Source organism: Perna viridis, chromosome 12 (genome assembly GCF_037379345.1).
Source record: "Perna viridis isolate PV_CMFRI_1.1 ecotype Kerala chromosome 12, ASM3737934v1, whole genome shotgun sequence".
Taxonomy (NCBI): Eukaryota; Metazoa; Mollusca; class Bivalvia; order Mytilida; family Mytilidae; genus Perna; species Perna viridis.
In genome coordinates, this window is record NC_142456.1 from 13,493,223 (window position 1) to 13,516,507 (window position 23,285).

Genomic DNA, 23,285 nt, shown 5'->3' on the forward strand with positions numbered 1-23,285 from the left:
CTTGCACAATAACTTGAAAATGCTTCGAGCAGTTTAAATGAAACTTAGGTGATTTGTTTATAACTTATGCTGTAATCTCCATTATTATGTTTCTACATGTATATTTCTGATTTTTTTTTGAATCATGGAACTTTATTCATATACAAATGGGACGATTTCCCTTCAGATTATAATTCTTTTTAAAAAAGCTTCCAATAATTGCCATGATATTGTGAATTGTTTGCGTTGTCTATCCGTCTGCTTGTCTTTCCATGTAACCTTTTATAACTCTTATTTGCAAGTTGATCGATCGCTTTCATTCTGGACAAATCTTTTCATGTATCAAACTTTTCAACCAATATCAACAACACGCTTTCAAGATTTAATGTGCATCATCTGTTTATGGTTCGACTTCTGTGGGTGTATCTAGCTGCATCCATTAACGTTCAATTAAGTAGCAGATGGATTGTTATTTTCTTTCTTTTTACTTACAAAAGATTCAGTCAACTATAGGAAATGTGGCATTTAACAATAGTCTTTCAATAGAACCAATTTAACATCTACTGAGACGTAATTATTTTCTCAGAAAATGAATATAAAACAAATATAACCTGGAAAAGTGCTAGATGGTGTGAGACAATCACTTCTAATGAACTATAAACCCCATATTTCCTTCTTTTTTTTCTATCCTGACAACCATGTCCTTTTCAATAAATGCAGTTGAAGAGAAGTTTACATGAAAGTAACTAATTGGAAAATTTATTTTGATTACAAGATAAAAGAATATGCTAATCGGAGAAGTAATATTTATGCTAGACACAGTATTGTGCGATCAATGACACGGATTTTCATTTTTAGTAGGCAAAGTGTTCCATATATTGCTTTTTAAATTCAAACGATGTATCCAAGTTTATAACAATTATCTAATGAATACAAATGCATTACTCGATTGGCATATTGTAGTTAGTGTTTTTCACGCCTTTCTGGTTACACGGTAAACCAATTAAAAGCTTCAACATTTCATGTTTCACAACACAGAATGTTCAGGCCGAACTAGGGAGATATTTTTTTTTAATTAAAAGCAATTGATTAAAAACTAAATTGCTATTTATACCATCATATCAGCTGTACTATACAAAACTGCGAAAAAAATAACGTAAACGCTTCAAAACGACACAACGTAAAATTGCGTAGCAGTTATAGAAATAACGTCGGAAAAAGTGAGATGAAAGTGATGATTATAAGCTGTGTTATTGATGTGGTATTTGTTTTATCATTATTTGAAAGGGCAATAAGTTCCGCGGGCAGTCTGTCGACAGTTGACGCGAAAGTGATGCCACAGTACGATAACTTAATACTAAATGAAACAGCTGATCAAATTATGACTAATACAACTCCACTGTATTGCGCCAATACTTGCTTGACTGACCCGTACTGTATGTCATATTTTTACAATGTTTTGACAAAAGTTTGTAAAGTTTTCCACAACGATTTCATCGATACGAGTAAAGCTATTGCTGAAAATGGATGGAGATATTTTCACGTACTTAGAGGTATGTCATGTATTATTCGTCTTCTCCTTTCCTTCTTCTTCTTCTTCTTCTTCTTCTTCTTCTTCTTCTTCTTCTTCTTCTTCAGTTTTTGCTACATTTTTACATCTATGATCTTATTATGAATATTTCTTTTATTCAAATTCTCTTTGAGAATTTTGATATGCACCGAGTGTTTTTTTCGGTTTAGTAATTCCGCACTTTCCCATAAAACCGATTCTTCTTTAGCTAGCTCTGGGTTTAAAAGTTTCCTCCGTTCTTACTATAAAATAGTGCCCGCATATTCCGACTATTTATGACCTCCCCTACCTGAATGAGGGCGACGCTATTCCCATATATAGTTATGATTTGAATTTTTTGTGGATCGGTGAAAAATAAATTTATAATGCATGTAGAAATTATTTATCTCTATTTTCAAACAACCAACATTGCAGTGGTAAAAAAGACTATTATATACTTACCTAGGTATTATTATTATATGATATTCATTTTCTTCGGCATGTGTAATAAATCTGTAAATCTCAAAGTTTATTTTATTCAATAAAAAGGTTATCGTCAAGGCTCTAATTAAAAGTTCCGAATTTAACTAAAATTAATCGTATATGGGATAACTATTCTGTCACATTATATTGCGAGTCAATATAATTGTATTCTACGAGTGATACAAATGTAATATCCTCTAATATTAATGCAATAATCATTTTATTGTATATTAGATGCCACAATCGTATTTAGAATATTTTTGTAGTGGATGACGGCATAATTTTGAAGCTATTTTGCTCCAAGTGCAGGCCTTCCAACGGCTCTATATTTGCCAGGTTTCCTATAAATTCCTATATATTTTGCAATCCCCTATAATCCCTATATTTTTGCCTGAAAATGACATTTTCCCTATATCAGATCTATAAATGCCAATAAATTTGACGACAATCTTTTCCTCCGCTCGCGTAGAAAAAAATATAGTAATCTTACCTTGTTCATCCCCCTCCCCCCAAAAAAAAATGTTAAATCGGTCTTGGCGTCCTGGTGGTATTACATGTATGTGATGCAATTATCTTCAAGATTTGGTGAAAGCATTCAGTGTGTGTATGTTGTTTCTTTATCTGCAATAATTTGATTCTTGTCAAAATATGTATGTATTTCATGTTAGGGAAAGGGCCTTATAATTGCTCTTTTATATAAACGTCTCAGAATGTCACAACTCTATTCGCTACACTGCTCCATCGGAACAAACTGATATAGGGAAGATAATGTAAGCATAGAAGGGTCTGAAATATTCCCAACGATGTTAGAACTGTCAAGTGTGCGAAGCAAAATTTTTTACGGTCGTTCCCTCCGCGGGACTCGAACTCGTACCGCTGTGACATCTACCTGCACAGAGTCCAGCGCCCAAGACCACTAGGCCAGTCTTTATATATATGCATGTTGACGATGTTTCGCACGAATAAAACAGATCATAAAGGATAAAGTTACGAATTTGATATATAGTTAATCGCTTGTATATTTGGCTCCGTATTTTTATTTTCATTTTTCTACCTTGTTAGATCATTTAAAGAAGCAAAACATAAACGAAACAACAAAAAATACAAAAAACAAACAAAAAAAAACAAAACAAAAAACACATTATCAACATTCCAAAGGCAAAATGTGTCCCATCCTTTGAGCATTTAGTAACATGTTGTATGGTGGCAATGAAAAGCCTAGCTACAAGCCAATTTACCCGAATGTCAAAGGTTTCTCAGGAATAGGAAGTGTTCACACTTTATTTTCCCCAAAAAGTGAACGATTCACCCTCGGTTGGTAATGAATATGCACACTTGTTAAACACTGATAAATGATTTTTTATTTGTGTCATTTCAGACTGTAAAATTCACGGAAGAGTTTGCCCACCAACTTACACATACGTAGAACACATTTGTTTCTGCTACAAATACTTCCAAATCCAATCAGACTGTGAAGCAGCTAATGAATATTGCAAAAACGAAGGCGGTTACCTGGCGAAGCTTGACCGGATGAAGAAACACATAGAAATGGAGAAACTTCTATGTAATATTATAAACGCATTACTTGTACAGTCAAACCTGTCTTATAGCGACCATCAGCAGTCAGAAAAAAACTTGTCTTAAAAGACTTTAACTAAAATATCCATATGTAGCCATAAGTGCCTTTTATAAAAAAAAAATACCCTGTTTCTTATGTCCACCTATCTAATGTGACCAAAAGTTTGCTCTCCCTTGGAAGGTCACTAACGACAAGTTTGGCTGTATTCATGCACTTCCTACTTTTTGTTGTTTCATACTAATTTGTGCGTATTCTGAACCAGTCATCACAGGCACTGATTGTTTTGACCACAGAAACTCAGGAAATAATGCCTTTTACAGTTTTACAACAAAGATTTATTTTCTCCATAGAGGACGAAGTTGGGTAATAATAGGCATGGATATTTTTAGTTTCGTATGATAGCACATCCTAAAATTTTGTTAAATTATGAAGAAGTATAAATCCTAGTTGATGTTTAACTATAAAAGGCATGAAAAGTTTTTAAAATATCAATATATTCAACTTCGTCCTCTTACAGGTTACACCTGCCTCATATGCATTTAACAAAACCTTAAAAGTCGCGGGCTTTAAACATTCAATGCTGTTAAAGATATGAAACTAAAAAGATCCTTGTTTTTTATTACCTTGGTATTACTTCCTGTCAGACTGTAATCAGGCTCGCAGTGCTTCTAAGGTCAACGTTTAATTCGCACTGATTACCATTATGTTGAATTCGTCCTCTATTACAGATACGATAATGCCTATTTTAAACAACTGGCTATGAATATTTATAGATATCGGGGCCCTGCTAAAGTATATGACTTTTATAGTCTTGTAATGAGCCCTTTTGCCTGAAGCGTTATGTGGGTAATGTTCAATGCTAACGGATCATTTCGCGTAAACTTCCCGTTCTCATACAAGCAAGAAACACACGTGTATGATATTTAGGAGGTACATTTTTTTCTCGTATGAAGCTAGAACTATGACGCTATGGTGGTAAACACGGCACATATCTGCAGCATAACGTGTAGTAATATATAACTATGCAAGTCATATGCGAATATGAAGTACTGAAATTACGAGCGCAAGAAGTCGCTAACAATATTAGCGACTTAAAAATACTCCACTGTGAACTAAGTAAATATATTTTGACCCTTTCTTTCTGAGCCTGATCACGGGGAATTAACATTGATCGTTCCTTGAATCGCAAAAAATCATTATCGTGGTTTTAGGAGAAGGAAAATGTTAGCAAATAACGCATCTTGCATTTTCTGCTGTGAATAACTTTTGGTGTTGTTTTTTTTTTGTTTTTTGTTTTTTTAGGTCGGATGCGTACACTGTACTTAAGGGTTGAATCTCAAATACGAATACTGTGCCTGAGTTTGTTTGTGTACTTATTTTGTCTTTTAAAACAGATTTTCTTTCCACTTTTTTAATATATCAATTTTGCATAACATCAACGATGGTCATTATCAGAGTCGGATCTAAGATTTCCTGATAGGGGTGGCGTAAATCAGAGACCTATAATTTAATTACAGGTCTACTCGTAAATCAAATTAAAGGCCGAGCAAAGCGGTGCAATAACATTTGGTAAGTGGAGGAGGGGAATAATTTGAACAAGAATTCATTTTATTTTAAAATCCCAAACTTTACGAAGACGTTCGACGGCACTCCTTTCCTTGGATCCTTGTGCCTTACTACAACAATTAAGATATCCAGTATGCACACCGAGAAAACGGAAGTAACATTAATTTATATTATTAAAAGTGCCCACAAGGCATTTCATCACACACTCTATTCCCACTTCCTGCTTAAGAAAAGTGAACATTCCGCTTCACATGCAGGAGAACGATTTCCATATTTCATTATCGTTTGCTTTATACTTTCATTTTTTTTTCAGTTCATATATATGTTCAGTAGTAGATACGTCCTTTAATTGCACTTAAACAAAAACTCATTGTCCTTTTATTCCTGTAATCTGCTGTCTTGTTCTTATTGTTGAATGTGTACTTTTTAATAGTTTTCGTTTATATTCGCATAAACCGTTCCCTCTTCTTATGAAACATGTTATATTCAATGGGTGAATCACGTTTGCGGACACTTGTCAAAAAAAAAGATTGCACGCTTGCGCCAAATTAACCTGAGAAATTGTTCAACGGTTGCTCACAGTCTATGTTCAGAAAATGTTCTACGGTTGCGCACACTGACATAAATTTTGCTTTCATAATACGTTCGTATGATACTGAGTTTTATTCATTGTATAAAACAAGTAGCTCATTGGTTCATGTTCTGAAATCGGACTTGTCATTACGTATTTACATTTGATTTTGAAATGGCCATCCATGATGCTGCTCGTGAAGTTTGGCCAAACGTTTCTATTAAAGCACGTCAGTTTCATCTTGCACAGGCTTAGTACCGCAAAATGCAAGCCCTTGGATTAAGCACTGAGTATAAAGACCGAGATTCGGATTTTGGCTTGAGCTACTTGGGATCAGCCGCTGTTACAGAGTGCTTTGACATTTTACAAGTGGCTCCAGGAGATGAAAAAGCTGTGGAGTCCGTAGATTATGTTCTAAATATGTATGTTGACGAAACTGCCAAATTTCCTTGCACTATTTGGGCAGATCCTGATTTGAACACCAAACGCACTACAAATGGCTGTGAAAGTTTATACAAACAATTGAGAACTAATTTAGTATGTTTTATCATAGTCATCCAAATATTTTTGACTTTATGGACCAACCTTAAATGTATACAGACGAACAAGTACTTGAAATTCGGGCATCTCAGAGTGAGTTACCATCTGAAAAGGAAAAAGTGATGAAAATGCGTGAAATCCAAGAACAATTCAACAACGGGATATTAGAAAGAGGTGACTACGTAAGGAAGATAGCATTTAAAACCTGTAAATCGCCCAATTATAAACTTGCTTGCTGTTTTCAGTAGCACTGTCAGATATATCGTGTAACATTTTGTCAGTTTTGAAACATTTTGCGTTTTTACAAATTTGAAATGTATTGTGAAATAAATGAATAAATTATGAAAATATATTATGTGAATACATAGCTAGCCCTATATCAGGTAGTGATTTTCGATTATGATTTATTATTGTGTCCATTTCATTATTTTGTGGTACAAGTTACATTTCTTCTTATCCTTTCCTTTTCTAATATTTGACAATCTTAATATTTCACACTGTGCGCAAACGTAGTATAGAATCCAAAATATGAGTGCGCGCAACCGTATTCAATTTTTTTGCGCAAACATCATATATGTGCAACCTTAAATCGTAAAATTGTGCGCAAATGTGTTTCCCCTATATAATAGTGGCAGAGGTCTAGTTAATACCATCATCATAATCTACCGTTAGTAAATTGAAAACTAACCGCGTTTAATAGGATTTCGAAAAAAATGAGTTCTCTGGATTTGTTTGTGATCACAATCAAGTCGACCTGTTTACCTGGAAACCCTTGTGTCTTTCGTCTGACTGATTAAATTAGAACTTTAGAGCCGAATGAACAACAAGCAACACAATAAAATGGCTGTATGAAAAATGATCCTTTCATAGAGGGTTTGTTTTCTAAAAGAGTTTCCTATCAATCACTCTGCACATACAGGGTTGTGTACTGAAGTACTGAACTTGGTTGTTTTGAAAGTAAGATTGATTTCTTTGTTTGAAACATTTTTGCATAAATTTCATCACCGTGATTGTCATCGCCAGAAGAGTGAGAACAAAATAACAACAAATAGCTACATTGTATTTGTTTAAGCTGTAGGGATCTTTCAGAACATATCGGATTTAAAAAAAAAAGGCCAAACCTATCGATATCTAAGTAGAAAAAGAAGAAAATGCACTATGAATTAGTTGCTTAGTATATTACAGTTCCCTTACTTCTCGAGTTGAGGGTCTTAATTATTCTCCTCGGAAGGGGAGATACGGACGACACCGTCATATCATCTGTCTTTACAACACACTCTAGAATCGACATCTTTCGGTTGGTTTTAATGTAATGTGTACATACTTTGTACCCTGTAAATCTTGCATTGATTTTCGAGACAAAGTTAGAAAATGTTTTATACACAATTTTTTCCATCCCGTAAAATCTTAAATGAACACCATAGTTTAGATTTGTTAAAACTTGGTACATGTATGTTCTATATTTACACTTACATGTAGTATTTTAAAAAGAATATATCTTATAAATTTAAGAAATTTTTCACGATTAAACGCCAAAGTCAAGTCCATTTCGATCTGTATATGGCAAGGGTGTTTCCTTAGGTTTTTTTTTTTTTCGCACGTTGTTTCTTAAAAATGTCTTTTTATCAAAAAGGTTAATGTTGGACCAAATTTCACAGTTTTATTAAGCATTAAATAAAGGTTAAGGAAAAAAGAATTTGTCAGAATTGGCCTTATCATACATTAGTTCTACCCACAATATTTTTATATCCCACATAGAATGTAAATCGTTTGTTTTGCCGTTGCGGTGAATAAAAATGGCAACGGGATCAGATGTGACAGCGGTTCAAACTGAGTTCAATGATCAAAAAGCAAACAATCGACTATCGTCTAAGCCATTTCGTTTTCTTTCAATTTACAGCCATTGTGGAAAATAAAGTTGGAAAATTAGGGGAAACAATGAACCATTCGGAACTCTTCAGATTTTTTTGTTACACAAAAAAAAAAGTGTCGGGGAAATGACCGAATTATTCCGTTTGATAAGGCTGACAATGTTGTATGTACATACCGTATTCCAAGCCGTTAGGTTTGTTTTTTTTTGTTTCGATGCGGTCGGTTTATTTTCACTTTTTACCCTTTGATCTTAAAGACGCTCTTCTGTGGAAACGCAAGTCACATGATCGAAATTCTGTTTTCCGATTGACCAAATACTGATAACATAATGGCGTTCGAAAAAAGTGTATCGAAATTGCGTGCCATGTGTTATTTCCCGAATGAAAAGTAGAAAGAACAAAATTTTACTGCGTCGGCTATAATTTGCTTGAAAATTGTTTACGACCACTACGGGATGATTTGAAAAACACGTTGCGTGTATTTTACACAAAAAATCCTTTGATATAGTTCAAGAATAAAGTTAGGAGCATTATAATTATAATCTGAAAATGGATTTAAATGTATAACTAGTTGAAAACTATTTTGTCGACTTTACAAATGTTTTCCAATTCAAACGCACTTTGCTTGCTATTTCAGTTTCAATTTCTATTTCTAGTCGCATGTAACCTTTATTGCAAAGTTAGGTGATGTGTTTTTTTTTCACGATGTGAGTTGCATGCAATTTATCTTTTGTATATTCATTTGTCAATTCATCATGTAATTTTAAGAGTTAGTTTTATTTTGATGTTCCGCTGGATAAGATGGTAACACAGCATATTAGTAAAGAGTGTGTTACGAACTGGAGTATATCACATACTTAGTAAAAACAAAATTAACGAACAAATAAACTCTAGTAAAATCGTATAGTCAAATATGAGAGCCCGTATATGCCAATACCAAAAGCAAAAATCAGAAAGTTGGAAGCAATCGTTATGGTCCTGACTTGGTAAAGGCAGGTTGGTTAAACCAGGTTTTATAGCGCTTAACCTTCGGAAAGTCGGATAGGAACTCTGCCATTTCCACACAATGTGGACAGGTTAATTATAATCATTATGTACATCATAATGTAATCCTAGAATCTTCCAAATAGCCTTTTCAGTAATATTTTATCAGCCTAATCGACCAACGTATCGTAGGTGGTTTTTTGTATGAGATTTATTAGATAAAAGTTAAAAATTTTATGAAAAACTCATTGTTTCTATAAAAAAATATATTTATATAATAACTCTGGTTGATTAAAAACGGGAAATGTCAAAGAATTACACAATGGAACTTTAAGCTGCAGATTAATAATGCTACAGTTGTAACCTTTAAATGTTGTCGAGATCTTCGCGATGTTGCCCTACTCTGGTTTTGTTCATGCAAAATTTCTTGTTTTTAGCTGCATTTAGTCTATCTATAGGAACTTCTACAGTCCTAGCCCCGTGCAGGTCCGGGTGTTAAAAGAATAGGCCTGCAGCAGCGCTAAGCTTGTCGTAAAAGGCGACTAAATAGTGCTCAGAACCCTAGCCGAGAGCTAGGGCGCTCTGCCCACAGAGCAACTGGGATGTGTGCCCCAGGTGGTGGAATGGGGTGCCCCTGGCGTGTTACATGCTGGGGTTGTCAGGCTATAATACGGAAAACCTGACCGAAAACCATAGTGGTGCACCGTGTTGGGAAAGATGCCACGTTCCTTGCATGTTAAAGAACCCTACTGTGGTATTCTCCCGGAGTAGGAGCCATAGGGCTCCGCCACAGGAGGCTAAATTGCCCACCCTACCCATCTCTCCCTATTTCCAGTGGCAATCAAAATTTGTCGACCCCATTATCCTTGTGTCCCATCCCTTTTTCATTTCATCATCATTTCATGTTCATTTTATCATAAATTTCATGTTCATCGTCTGAATATAGCTGAAATATTGCTGCTCGGGCGTTAAACTCCAACAATCAAACAAACAAAAAATCTACAGTCCTAAAATTTACTTCCGGTCGATGGCCTACTTATCCAATCAGACGCAAGGGAAAACAATTCACTTCAAATAATCATGTCATTGAATAAAGAAATAGTTCAAGCGAATAATGCTTAATATCATGAAAATTTCCATATTTGTTTTCATACTTGGAATGATAAAAGTTTTCTTCTTTTTTTTCTTCAGAAACACCGACAGTGCATGTAAATACATTAGCTTTAGCGTTAAAAACACATTTCACAGATTTACATGCAACTCATTCAAAAAATCGATGTTATTAACGTTTTCTTTCAAGCCTATTCAGTTTTTTAAGACAAAATCAGTTGATCGTAGTAATTCCGAGTTACCGACACTCGGGAATGATATGATTTTGGATTTTTGTATTTTAAGTGTGAAGATTGTGTCTGTTTGAACATATATCTAAATACAGTAAATATGTTAATATGTTAATAAGCTCAAGATCTCAGCCCCATAACCCTTCTGTCTGGTTTTATTTTAGCTTGCGCTACGGCCACGTTTACTCATACATATGATACTGCCCTTGAAACGTGTTTTTTTATTGTATGAAATTGAGATTAACGCATAAATGAATAGCTAGCTTAGCCAAGTTGGAGATGTGAATTTTTTTCTCGTAAACATAAGGTGAGCATAGTGAAAACGCTATTAAGGTTCCGACCTGTTGAAAACTTCATGCATTCAAACTGAAATTCCTATTTCAAGAAAGTCATCAACACAATGTTGTAGCGATTTATACAGATTGTGCCAACTAGGTTTTCATACGCCCGTCTAAGACGTATTATGGTATACCGTTGTCCGTCCGTCGACCACACTTCGGACAATAACTCAAAAACACTTTCACCAACTTTTTATGAAACTTTGGTGAATTGTTCATATCTATTGACGTAAGCTTCCTTTCGATTTTTATCGTTTCCGTGTTATGAATTGTTTTACTTAAAAAAGGGAGATTTTCAAGTTTTCGGACAATAACTCAAAAACGCTTTCACCTACTTTTATGAAACTTTGGTGAAGTGTTTATATCTATTGACGTAAGCTCCTTTTCGATTTTTATAAATTTCAGATTTATCGTTTCCGTGTTATGAATTTTTATACTTAAAAAAGAAGGATTTTCGCACAATTTTTATACTTAAAAAAAGAGGGATTTTCGCACAATTACTCAAAAACACTTTCACTAACTTTTATGAAACTTTGGTGAATTGTTCATATCTACTGAAATAAGCTCAAATCCCTTCCACTTTATGTAAATGTCAAACTTTACGTATCTGTGTTATGAAGTTTAACGGCGAAGGAAATTTTATTCGTTGAAAAAGCGTTGAAAACGGACCATTTGTTATGATGATCGACTAGTAAATATAAAAGTTATTTGGTAACCTTGTCAGAAAAGCGTGTTTTTAATAAGACAGAAATGTATGGGTGAAAAAATCATGACAAAATACCTTGTTAAACTTGAGGTGGCCTTGATATTGCCAAATTTTTTGTGCATTTTTTATTTATTTATTTATTTATTTATTTTTTTTTTTTTGGGGGGGTATTTGACAGGGCTCACATTTCTAGTTGATCATACAAATTCATTAAAAGCATAAGGACAAGTTAAAAGAGCAACGGGCGTATTATGCGCTTAAAGGGGCAACTCTTTTTAATAGCAGATGAAAGTAAAAGTGCAGTGAAAAAAAAACCAAAAAACGCTTAGTCAGAACGCTGTTTGAAATGAAGGTAATTAAGCTTTCCAATTTCCTAGAATATAGTCGTCCAGCAACTTATATGCGAACTATATACTGTATATATACCGCATGTGTAACTAAGATTTTTCAGTCGTGCATTGCATGTCCTTAATAACATGCTTTTACATTTCTGTACTTCCTCGTCATTACAAAACGTAATGATACAATACTTGTTAATGAAAAAGAACATACAATTAATTTTTAATAACTAGATACTCGAAATTGGGGTTATTTCGTCTACTCGGGCTCTGGTCTTTTCATAGTTGGTTCATTATAGAGCACAACAAGCAACCATGGTCATTATTTTTGTATTATGTGCATATCTCCTTAGGAATACCACGTGCGTTTAAAGTCGGCAAGCTATAAAACTAAAATTACAGCGAAAGAGTCCTTTTTTCAATGACGCTAGGACGCAAACTATTCACATCTTTTGATTGCATACACGTTCCATCCCTTTTGCAACGGAAATTAAATTATTATTCAAAATTTATAAGAAAAGAAATCATAAAAGGTAGGTTTCCGATCCAGACATTGTCAAATGGGTGAGGGTTCTAGGCTATTACATGATTGTGTTTGCCCATTATTATTTATCCACAAAGTCACCAAACCCACCAATATTTTTTTTATCTTCCTCGCATAGAGTGACATGCAAAAAAAAATGCACAAGAGAACGCTTACCAATATAACGGTAAAGGGATCCCAAATGAATTTAAACAGTACATCTCGTCGAAAAAAAACCTAAAACTTCCGAATGCACACCGATCCTTAAAGCCTTACAAGTCCTAAATGATAGACAGAAATTAAAGTACATTTATTGACAAACTAGTTCAAAACGATTGTACGTACGTATACACGCTATAAAAAGTATTTATTTGTTTGCTTGAAATATGATATGTTTGCAACTTTCAGCATACCTATAGACATATTTCAATATTTCATGACTTATGCTAAAATTGTAGAAGAGGGTTAACCACCGACGGAGTTATGCCGTAAAGTAATTTTAAAATATCTGTTGAATAAGCAGGCGTGGACTCATAGGGACGAACCCGGCGTACGCCCCCAACATCGGAATGTTTTCACAAATTCGATCTATACCCTCACAATTTCCCTCAATCTGCAGTCTTGGATCCGCCCCTGATAAAAGAAATTTTCTATTGTTAATTCCTGTGGGCGATCGAAAAAAAAATAGCTTCAGGCACCGAAACCCAAAAATAGGAGTTGCATGCATGGGAGGAAGAACTCTACTCTATAGATATATATATATATATATATATATATAACGTTGTTAGAGGCGTCAGAAACATTCTGTTGAGTTGTGTTTTATCAGAGCTTTTTTTTGGCAAATTTTACATGAACCTTCTGGGAACCGTGCTGATAAGACGTACCTTTGGGTAGGGACGATCTTTGTTTTCACCAGACGTCAGTCATTGATTCCTTCTATGGGCGGATCCAGAGCTTTTGAAACTGAGGAAATATTAAAAAAGACGGGCGCCAGGTTATTACTTGCCGATCTGACCAAACTTTTGAACGCACTGCTTTCTTCTATATTTCGAGGCTTGCTAAAATTATTTTTAAGCATGTATTAAAGTCACATTTCACAAAATTTTTGAGCTTTTCCTTTATACATTTGATTCCAAAATTAATCAGATAGTACAAATTCAAATTCACGAAGAAAGAACTTGAAACTTGAGATTGTTTTATTATTATAGTAGTCCTGGAAATAGGTATGGCAAACCTGTTGTAAAATAACGCTGTGCGCCGTATCACACATTTACACTTTGTAATAACCCAAAATGTTTTGGATGCCAGTATTTATTAATATAAGTTTTGCAAACTGCATAAACCTTCCTTTTTGTTATCTTTCATTTCCTGACGTTTCAGGGTTAGGCTGTTTTTTGAAATGTTAAAAATGGACTGTACTATAGTTAATCTGTCGTTTTTGCGATTCTGCTAGGAGTTATTTAGCTGTTCTTATAAGGCCTTTTTTCAGCACCAACCTTGTTCCCAATACTTAGCTTATTTTATTATTGTTACGAAAGCAGTTTCCGATGGTTGGTATCATTATGATGGAATCTTTTAGAATCTGATTTAATATGGTTACTAAGTATGCACTGAACAATATTTATTGTAACTTTAATTTTGGTTTGAAGTGATTTTAATACGGATTAAATCCTCACTAGACTGTCGGTAATCGAACATTTGTATTATATGTCTTTTATATGGAAAGCTTTTTGCAATGTTGTAGAAATTGGGTTGGAGCACGTGTTGATCTCTCGAATCATAAATCAAAGTTTTTAAGTAAAACCGGAATTGCTATTTTTTTAGGTGGCAGTTTACATTAGAATTAATCCCTGCGCTTTTGACATTGACGCATGTCTTTTGTTTGCTTTATTAGCAAAGCTTAAAGAGAAAGAAATACACTTGGAATGATTCTATTAAACCCGTATACCTTTTGATAGTAATTATTTATTTAGTAAAATTACAGTCAGTAATTGAAATAATCCGATTTCACTTCATTACAAAAAGGAACCTACAAAATACATTTTTTGTGCATACAAATTCTCTCGTAAGAGTACAAAGGACTGAACGAGAAGCCAACTCAACTCTTTGCGATGTGCGTGGTAAATCCTCGTGTTTAGGCCAAAAATAAAAAAAAATCTTAGATTCTCATCCTCTCCTGACCCATTTTTTTCACCCTCCCGAAAAATTGTATTTTGATTTTTTCACCCAAATTAGGTCAATTTCTTTCAATTTGACAGCATTTTCACTTAAATTGATAAAAAATATTCGAAAAAAAATTCCCCCGCCAGCCCCTAATTTTGAAAAATCTAGAATTTTTTTTCATGATGGCATGTGTAACCTATAAAGAAGTCATATATGTAGGTTATATTGTAAAATGGCAGGGGCGGATCCAGAGATTCTAGGCAAGTGGGTTCAAGAAGGGTTCCAAAAAGGGGTCTTTGCTATTATTTACTCATTTTTGCCCAAAATTCTGTGCAAAATTAGCAAAACATTCGAATGGGTGGATTCCGACTCCAGGATTCGCCACTGAATTTGGGATGTTTTCGTTTGGTATTATACTGGTATGTTTATAAATAAATCAATTGATTTACTTTCAGTAACTGTTCCCGATCCAGAGTTACCAAATGGCGACATCTATATCCAAGGCACAAGGGATGAAAGCGATGACAGCTGGTGGTTCGATAACGGACTTCGAATGAAATTTTTTGTGTGGAATCGAGAACATCCAATTCTCTATCAACCGGAACTTCGCGATGGAGAGACGGCACTTATCATTCAGAAATTTTTTTTTAGTAAATGGCATGATGCTTTTACAAACAATAGTATCATGTTTGTTTGTGAAATTCCGCTGTAATTGTCAGTACATGGCAACATGTCTAATCCGACATAGTTTGGAAACAGTGGTTGATAAAATAAAATGACAGAATTTACTGTCACGTTAACGCGTAATAGACACAATACCAAGTACTAAGCTCTTATAAGTCATTCACTAAAAGCACAAGACTGCCCATCTATTATAAAATACAGAAAATACAGAAAAATTGACTAGAGGCTCTAAAGAGCCTGAGTCGCTCACCTGGTTTCACAAGCGACATTCTATTTTTGTAAAAGCAGACATATTTTTTTCTTGGATAAAAGTTTCTAACGCCCAAGCGTAAGAAACAATCATATTAATGTCTAGTAGTGTCAAAGGATTAGATTATTTGAAGAAAATAACAATTAAAATTAAAAAAAAAAAAAAACACCGAAAAAAAAAAGGCAACAACTCCAACATGACTGGACAAATTTACACGAAAATTTAACCACAGATCTCATCATGCTGAACACTTTTACCTAGGTCAGAATTTGGCTAAACCTAAAGGTTTTGAAGATTATATATGACCCCATCCTCCCAAGTCAGGGTTTTGAGTCCACCCTCGCTCCCTCAAACCCCTGACATCACTCATTCATATATAACGAGTATCGTCCAGCGCCGTCTAGTGAGTTACTTAAATTTAACCCGGATCCAAAATCCAATCAAATCAGTCGTAACAGAAACTCTCCGATATAACTAACAAAAATTGCTACACATATCGTCATTTTTTTTTCAGTAAAGACTCTAAATAGAATTTACAGTTATCATTTTTGCTCATATTACATCATTTGTGACATCATACAACTTTCATTTGCTATATCGGATCGTCCATTACCTCGTATTATTATTTACCTTTCCACAGACATTTTAAGTTAAATCGATTTTCATTGGTGCTTCGCATCCGGAGAAGCAACCAATCGGAATTGGCTGGACGATACCCGCTATATATGAATGAGTGATGTCAGGGGTTTGAGGGAACTAGGGTGGACTCGAAACCCTGACTTGGGAGGATAATATGACCCCTATGTTCTATTTTTAGTAACAGCGGCCATCATTTTTCGACGGATCAAAAATCCCCACACAAGTTCGATGCAGAATACCATAAGGAACATTCATACCAAGTTCAGTTTTATTTGGTATGAACAAGACAAGATACTTTATTATCCTCTGACAAATACGTGTATCAACGAAATACAAACACGAATAATCAATAGCAACCATGTCAGAGGAGAAGATTTTTGAAAGAAATAATATAAAATAGCGGGGGGAAACCGTCAATTTTTTTTAGATATATGCGAAAAACTTTTGTTTTGTTTTTGTTTTACTATTACTAACAGCGGCCATGTTTTTCGACAGATAAAAAATCCCCAATCAGTTCTATGCATAATACCCTGAGGATTATTCGTAGCAAGTTTGATTTAAAGTACTGCAGTAGTTTCAGAGGAGAAGCGTTTTAAAAAATTATTAACGACGACGACGAACGCCAAGTGATGGCAATAGGTCACCTGGCCATCGACCAGTTGAGCTAAAAAAGGGACAGATATATTGAAACACCTACTAAAGTATTTGAATTGATCAACATATAGTGTCAGAAAAGCCTTGGTTTTGGTACACCCGGATTTATATTGAAATTATGAGGTGTCGTGTTAGACATGCTTCACTTTACATCGTTTAATCATACTTTAGTGTAAAGATGCCCGCCCGTCCATCTGTTTACTAAAACATTTTTAAGATCTTGATTTGAACAATTTTGCGTTATACCATTTTTTTTTGGTAATTGAAGGAATCTTTATTCTGTCTTTAATTGTTTTCCACTTTTCATTTTAAAAAAAAGAAATTATAAACCGCAAGTTTCGGAACTATTAATGCCGAAAAATAACCAAGTTTCCGAGGAAAGAATTCACGGTGCAGTCATGTGCTTTAATGCAATTGTTTTGTTCAAGTTTGATGGTTAATGGTAATTTTTCATACTGCAGAGACTTGAAATTATGATTTAGTTAGCAAAGTTACTGCAGATATGATAGTTTGCCAGATAAGTGAATGACTGTTTCATGTAAAATCGGAAGAATAGAAAAAGGACTAAAATAAAATTCAATGTTATTGAAAGCGTACATATGTTAAAAGTTACAGAAAAAATCGCATTAAGGCTATATGTGAAGACCGTCATTATTTCAATCCCGTCATTTTTTGGTCTGCTTTGCGTCCTTGAACAACCCTCATTGATTAATTATACAATGATTTGGATCTTGATTAAAGCATAAAATCTAACTTAATGTCTGTTTTGACCTGTAACATTTCGAATCAGCTTGATTGTGCAAACAAGGTTAAAGTCCTGTATTCGAAACTTTTATCTACGACTATCTGATCAAAATTATTTTCCTCGCTTTGTTTGCTTACGGAAAATAAAATCTTATATTTTGTTTTATTGTCTATTAACAAATATCGTTATATATTTAATATAATGCATTGTGATTATAGAATAAAGATTGAGTTGGTGTTTTTTTCTTTTTCAAGTAGATGTCTTCGTAAGAATCATGCAAAATCTGAAAAATGTGATTCACCCCCAAAAAGGGCTACATATTTTTATTTTTGTAATTAAATTGTTTTATGGGTCTATATTGTGAGATGTGTAATTACTTATCATATCTGCCTGTTCTTAGGAGATAATAAACATTGAAAATCCAATAGATTCTATTGTATTTGAATGTCATTTACAGAGTTATCTCTCTTAATTTTGAAATCTACAGTGCATTCTATATAATTTTTATCACCTAAGAACACGGATTATAGGAAACAATAATGTTAATCTGTTTACTTTGGCTTTTCAAACAAAATATCAAAAATAAAAATATGTAGGATTTCAACCGATGAATCACATTGTGCATGATTCTTGTGTGGAGTGATACTTAATTGCTAAGTTTACAATTCGATTGAGGTCAATCATTCAAAGAACAAATCAATATTTACAGCAGGCATGTTGGTTTGTTTGTTTGTTGGGGTTTAACGCCCGAGCAGCAATATTTCAGCTATATTCAGGCGATGAACATGAAGTGGATGATAAAATGAACATGTAATGATGATGAAATGAAAAATGGGATGGGACACAAGGATAATGGAGGTCGAGAAATTTTTGATTGCCACTTGAAATAGGGACAGGTGGGTAGAGTCGGGCAATTTAGCCTCCTGTGGCGGAGTCCTATGGTTCCTACCCCGGAAGAATACCACAGTAGGGTTCTTTAACGTGCGAGAAACGTGGCATCTTTCCCAACTCGGTGCACCACTATGGTTTGCGGTCAGGTTTTCCTATTATAGTCTCACAACCCCAGCATGTAACAGGCCAGGGGTACCCCATTCCACCACCTGGGGCACAGAACTCAGTTGCTCTGTTAGCACTATTTAGTCGCCTTTACGACAAGCTTAGCGCTGCTGCAGGCCTATTCTTTTGACACCCGGACCTGCACGGGTCAGCAGGCATGTTGGGTACATTTGTAACATTTAAAGGTAAATACGCTTTTCAGGCTGTTAAACGAAAAAAAAATGAAAAGAACGGTGATTTAATGATGTAAAAGTCGTATAAAGGACAACACATAGCAGGGGCGGATCCAGACACTTTGAAAAGGAGGGGTGCCAGTCGGGTTCCCTCTGCATCCCCACCCCCGGATCCACCTCTGCATAGTGCATCGAGTTTAACAGATTGAAAAAAAATAAAAATAAAAATAGCTTATGAACGAAAAACGGATCGTTTTTCTATTCCTTTAACATGTTGGTAATAGATATCTAAGGAAACTTGTTTCATTTTCTTCAGAATGGTATGATTTCTATACTACGTTCAAGAGTACTTTTAAAACTCATCAACTTTTCCCCCAAATAAGTTATAATGATTAGAATGAACTTTACAATAAAGTTATCATGTAAATGATAGGGATATTGATTTGTATTATTACTAAACGTTTGAAGTGAATAAAAATAAAAGAAAAACGTGATTTTCAACAAAACAGTATGCAAATGGTCTCATTGCCAGACTTGATGGATTAAATTTACATCAACAAAACTAATGTGTAATTAATTCAAAATTCCGTATTAATTAATGCAAAATACTACAAAAAAGCAATTTGTGTCAAAAGGCAAGCTGTTTAAAAGCAAGATATGAAATAAAATTTGGATAAAAAACAGGAGGGCTGATAAAGTACGAAGTGATATTAAAAAAACGACATGGTGAGTATGCTAAAATTAAAATTTCGACTTATGAGAGTTAAAAAGTGTTGCATGTGTGCAGTGTATGGGTTCCTCTTGTCATATATTAAACCTTTCTTGGGATAAATGGGTCTTTGTGTACTCCAGGAATGGTTGTCTGGCAAGCTATTTTCTGACTTTATGCCAACCCAACAGAATTCCAACCTCTAACGCTAACGTTGTAAGAGTGTGCCGGAGCTACTTTGAGCAATAAGGTGGCACCATATGTAACAAAACAAAATAAACAGCTGCGCTAAGAGCGCAAGATACGCCCGTCCGTAAGAATAGCTGATGGTATAAATTTTAGAAAACAATAACCTGATTTCTGATTACCAAAAAATATAATTTTGTATATATAGTGAGCAAAGTTTTTTCTTTAGTTATTCAAAAAGTATAAATGATCTTACAACTGTTTGACATGATGAAAGTATACAACAGCATTTAAAAGGGATTCTTTGTTTTTGAACTAGATAAAACTATAATAAATTACAGAATTGAAAACTGGACAAATAATTCATTATGTAATAATATTATTATGAGGTAAGACCTACAGTTAATAGTACAATTCCTTCTACTTCTACTGTAAGGAAGTCCATATTGCCTTGTGGTCAGAATAATAAGTTTCTAGGGTACCACTCTGATAATTGTCAGTATTCATAAAAATCGAAAAGGAGCGTTCTTCCGTGAATATTAATATTGTGCTAAAATTTCATTTGAATCCGTAACAGCCAATTTGAGTGATGGACGGAAGGACCAATGGACGGACGGACGGACAGTGGTATACTATTATACAACCATAATCTAGCATGTCTATACAACTGTATGCAAAATTTCAAGAATAGTATCAGTACATCTGAGTTATTACATCAGATTTGACAATAATATAAATTTTTAAGTGAATAAAGTTCCGTAACTCTGGAACGACAAATAAAAAATTCTTCAAAATCGAAAGGGAGCTTTCTTCCGTTAATATTAATATTGTGCTAAAATTTCATTTGAATCCGTATAAGCTAATTTAAGTTATCGCGCAACGTGTGGATGGACGGACGGACGGACAACGGTATACCATAATACGTCCTGTCTATATAGACCGGCGTATAAAAAGGTATCATCATTGATTCTTGGTGTCAGGATATAGATGTACATAGATCCTATGCATGTTATATGCCTGTGAAGTTGAATTAGAACATGATACGTTTATCACAGATGCCCAAATTTTCCTCGTGCAAAGCTTTGACAAAGAAAAATGATCTAATGACTACATTTATTCCCCCTTTTCGTCTAGAACTTCCCTTTTAAAATATCCTACACTGCCTCTGAAAATGTTGCATGAAAACCAATTGATAACAACACTGACAACAGAGCCATGCCACCTTAAAGTTGTAACATTTTTGGATGGTATAAAAACAACTACAACCTGGAAAAATCACAATACTTTATGGCTTATACAGTAAACAGTACAAAAATAGTGATAATATAAACTCTGTATGTATAATGATGAACATATTCATTTACAAAACATTACTAGAGGTCAAAGTGAAAGGTCATGGACTATATTGTAAAAAGTTTCGCCAAAAAAGTGAAAGGTCTTCAATAAGAGACCATGTAAAATATGGTACCTACAGTACCTAGGTCAATGAAATTTCAATGACAATAGACATACTGTTCAAACTTGAATTTTGATTTAGATTAAATAATTTACACAGATCAGGATAAGACATTGTCAGGAATCAAATTAGCTCCATTTCGCCCCATATTTCATGAATGGTTTCAGTAACAACCCCCAAAAATTAACCCAATCCTTCATTTTTGGATATGGCACTTTGTGATACTTCTTTCACTTTTACTAAAGTTTTTATCTCAATATCAGGAAAATGCATCTCTGTCCTCTTTACACCCTCATTCAATATAGAGCTGTGCATGAAAATGTAAAAACCACCCTCCTTTTTTATGAAAAACTGCCAAAAATAAAAAAAAATCATGAAATAAGAATTTTATAGAAAAAGAAAGGGAGCCTGTGACCATAGATACAAAGAGGATTTTGAAGTTTCATGGCCTTGGTTGAAAGTGTTTTTCACTTAGAGTGTGAAAATGGAAAAACCAACCCACATTTTTATGAAAATGTGCCAAATATCAAAAACGTGAAATCAAAATTTATGAAAAAAAAAACAAAAACAAAAGGGAGCCTATGACCATGAGTACAAAGAATATCCTTTAGTTAAATGGACTTTGATGAAAGGGTTTTTCAGTTAGTGCCAAAACAGAAAAACCACACCCTTTTTATAAATGCAAAAAGTCCTTTTACTCACAGACTAAATGTTCAATTTAAATGGTTTCAAGGATTTTGGAGTTGTTGTACAAAGAGTTGTTGACAGAAAGACAGTGGTATACCATAATACTTCCTATAAAAAATGACAGGCCTATAAAAAAAAGTCCACAGTTTTTTTCTAATTGTATAAAAACCCTCCTGCAAGAAATAAGACACCAAAAAGTTGAATACTGCATGAAAAAAGACCCCAAAAAGGTGAATACTGCAATTTTAACTAAATTTAATTTGTGCAGTAACTTAAAAAATGTTGGTGCAATTAAAACTGTCCACATGTCTGATCAGACAGCATTGATTATTAAACTAGTAGTTCAAATGGAAGAAAGGAAATAAGGGAGTATAAATTAAAGTAATAGGACATCTCAATTTAGAACTTTCTGTTGTTTTAATTATTTCTATATATAATAATAAAACACACAGTAAATGAAACTATTAACAAGCAATAGGTATTACACCTTGTAATGGCAAATGTCAAGAGAAAAAAAACAGTGATACATTAAAATGTATCTGCCAAAAATAATGTAATTCTTTTTGAAATTACCACTGTTTTGAAGTCATTCAGCAGAAATTTTGAGATGTGCATTATTATTTTCTATTAAAAATGTTAATTAGCAATCCTTCTGTTAATCTGCAGCTCACATGGGAATTTAAGAGTAAAGAAGTGTATACAATATTCCATGATTATTCAGGATAATACCAAAAGTTAACAAGTCCTCCATTTTCATTATACACATGAACCAAAAAATGTAATTGCAAATCAACTTTTGTTATTCCAATACACACAGAAGGCTTTGCTTCTATGTATAAATAAAGAATAAAGTAAATAAAGACCAAAAAAAAATGCAACTGGCATAACCTGTGTAAACCAAATTATTTCTCGTCAGCATTGAATCTGTGATGACCAAACAGCCTTTAAGTATGATAAAAGTTCACTTTTGCCAATTTCTTGACATTACCAACATGAGAAAACCAAGAAAATTTGTTGGCGATTTGTTTAGACAAACACTATAAAGGGAGATAATTAGGAGTCTGAAAACAAAGCAAATTCATTGGTGACTGATTTAGACAAGCACAATAAATGGAGATAATTAGTAAGTCAGAAAACCAAATAAATTCACTGGTGATTGGTTTAGACATTTTTTACAGTAAAAACACCATAAAGGGAGATAAAACCAAACCAATCCATTGGTGATTGCAATTGGTTTACATGTTTTACTGTAGAGACACAATGAAGGGAGATAAATAGGGTGTCAGATTCACTGAGTTTCTAATATTACATTTTATCACATTTTAAGCTAACCATGATTGTTGAATAGGAAACAACATTAAAATGTAATCAAATATTAGCTTTGATTTAATACACAAGCAAGACTGATACTATTCTAAAGTTGATGATTGAATGATATAAAGCAAGTTCCAAAGCTGTTTTTAAAAGTAAATCATTCACAATTATTTTATGACTGAATGAAAATTAATACAATTCA

The 23,285-nt window shown here is 33.9% G+C and overlaps 1 protein-coding gene across 1 annotated transcript; it reads left to right on the forward strand.

The window, feature by feature from the left end:
- Positions 1–837: 837 nt before the first annotated feature.
- LOC148601278 (uncharacterized) lies at positions 838–17,653 on the forward strand. The gene is made up of 3 exons (XM_088556231.1): positions 838–1,532; positions 3,390–3,575; positions 14,986–17,653. The coding sequence occupies exons 1-3, from the start codon at positions 1,205–1,207 to the stop codon at positions 15,240–15,242; spliced, it is 771 nt and encodes a 256-aa protein (XP_088412357.1). The 5' UTR covers positions 838–1,204; the 3' UTR covers positions 15,243–17,653.
- The last annotated feature ends 5,632 nt before the right edge of the window (positions 17,654–23,285 follow it).